We start from the raw sequence: 2,351 nt of genomic DNA on the forward strand, positions 1-2,351 counted from the left end.
AAATAGGAGACGATGACGATTCAGATCGCCCTCTTCGCATATTATCTCTCACTACTTTAAGCCTTTGGCCGCTCACTACAACCCTCTTTCGAAATGGCCATTACATTCTCAGATCTCTACACCGAAGCCGGCCTCAAGTCCCTCGATGACTTCCTTGCCGGAAAATCTTACATCTCCGGGTAATTTCTTCTTCTTTTCCTTGGTTTTGTTTTTGTTTTTGGTATAAATACTAAAATTGATGAATAATTCAAAACCCTACCAGAGACCAGCTTACTCTGGATGACATAAAGGTGTACGCAGCGGTGTTGGGGAAGCCCGATTCCTTTGCGAATGTGAGCAAGTGGTACGACTGCGTTTCATCCCAACTCGCTGCAAACTTCCCCGGCAAGGCAGTCGGAGTCAGAATCGGAAGCGGCAAGGCTGCTGCTCCTGCTGCTCCTGCTGCGGCCGGAGGAGATGACGACGACGACTTGGATCTCTTCGGTGATGAAACCGAGGAGGACAAGAAGGCAGAAGCAGAGAGGGAGGCAGCCAAAAAGGCATCTACCAAGAAGAAGGAGAGCGGCAAATCCTCTGTTCTTCTGGATGTCAAGCCTTGGGATGATGAAACTGACATGAAGAAGCTCGAAGAGGCTGTTCGCAGTGTAGAGATGGAGGGTCTCTTCTGGGGAGCATCAAAATTGGTTGCAGTTGGTTATGGGATCAAGAAGTTGCAGATCATGCTCACCATTGTCGATGACCTGGTCTCTGTCGATGACCTCATTGAGGAGCAGCTTACTGCTGAGCCGCGCAACGAGTATATCCAGAGCTGTGACATTGTTGCCTTCAACAAAATTTAAATCTACTGCAGTGCTCGTTGTTGATTTCATAATTGTTGATTCGACTTGGACTTGGACTTGTGGTAGGAAGGAATGAATTTTCGTGAGGAAACTTACTTTTGATCTTTATATGGTGATATATGCTTTTAATTAGTGTTTTTAGTTGTTCCTGCTATTTTGACTTGTGTATTTTTTTTTTATTTCCAGTTAGTGTGTTGACTAAAATAGTGCTTCTGCAAAAAATAATTTCAATCTCTTTGTGGTTACTGCCATGGGCGGGAAGCCACCACCACTCTTTGTTTGTTTACAAGTGTTTATTTGGTTGATGATTTACCAATGAGAGTCAAATTTTGAGAAAGTGGTTCTGTGTGGTTGCTGCATCATTCATTCTTAGGAGTTTCACTTCAAAATGGGGTTGTCAAGTACTATTTAAACATATAAACACACCCAAAATTCATCATTACACACACTCAAAATCCATTTATAAACACACCCAAAAAGTTGACTTTGGAGTTGATTTTGGGTGTGTTTCATAGGGCTTGAGTTTTTTTTATAAATACATTCTAGGATTGGGTTTATTTATAAATTTGTATGTTTATTCGTTCTTATGGATAGGAGTGTTAGCATTAGGCTATTTTCATTTACTATTTTGAAATGGTTTGGTTTTGTGTTAGGTTCTATTTGATTTTGATGAACATTGTTTTTCACTTTGAGATTGAGTAAGATTTTGAAACATGAGAAGATGCGTACAAGTTATACAATATATATTATGCATAAGAAGCTAGATATATAATAGCACCAGCCCTTGCATCCTCATTACCTTCCCTTCCTCCATTAATGTTGGTGCTTTTGCACAGCTGGTTTGGATCTCCTCCATATAACCAAACACGCGAGTCTCTTTTTTTTGAGTCGAACACACGAGTCTCTCAATAGAAAACCCACTACAAGGCACTGGATAATTAATCTTTTTTAAAGAAACCCTAACCTTAGTAGCCCGTGAGAGAGAACTTGTTATGGAGTTTTGTTTTTAACCGATTGTTCTTATGGTGCAGATTTAAAACAACATTTAATTACCCGTCTCGCACACGGCGTCTCCTTCCTCCTCCTCTTCCTCCATCTGTGTTGCTGAAATTTTTCTTCTTCTTTTTCTTTTTTTTTTCCTTCCATCTCCCTCCCATCTCCCGCACTTCTCCGTCTCCAGTCCACTACCCATGCTTCTCCCTCCACAACACTCTCTTCCCCGTTGCTTTCATCCGTGGCAATTGCATAACTTTTCATTCTGTTATTTTGTTTATAATGGTTTTGGCTGAGTTCTTCTGCATTGATGTATGACTAATTTATGGTTTTGAGTAAGGAATTGGTCCTTTTTTTTTTCCGTGGAAAGCGGAAACAAGTTAGGAAAAAAAAATAGAACAGAAAAAAAAGGGTGGTAAAACGGCAAAACAAAAGAACCAGAGCAACAACCCAAAATGGTGGAAGAGGAAGGACTAAGAAGGAAAACACAGCAACCCAAATGCTCCCCACCAGAAACAC

General features: G+C 40.8%; 1 protein-coding gene across 1 annotated transcript; it reads left to right on the forward strand.

Annotated features, from left to right (window-relative positions):
* LOC103336627 (Translation elongation factor EF1B/ribosomal protein S6 family protein) lies at positions 1-980 on the forward strand. The gene is made up of 2 exons (XM_008239693.2): positions 1-179; positions 263-980. Exons 1-2 carry the CDS (start codon positions 94-96, stop codon positions 837-839), a joined length of 663 nt encoding a protein of 220 aa, XP_008237915.1. The 5' UTR covers positions 1-93; the 3' UTR covers positions 840-980.
* The last annotated feature ends 1,371 nt before the right edge of the window (positions 981-2,351 follow it).

The sequence above is a fragment of the Prunus mume genome, linkage group LG7, assembly GCF_029339155.1.
Source record: "Prunus mume cultivar Tortuosa linkage group LG7, ASM2933915v1, whole genome shotgun sequence".
NCBI classification, from domain to species: Eukaryota; Viridiplantae; Streptophyta; class Magnoliopsida; order Rosales; family Rosaceae; genus Prunus; species Prunus mume.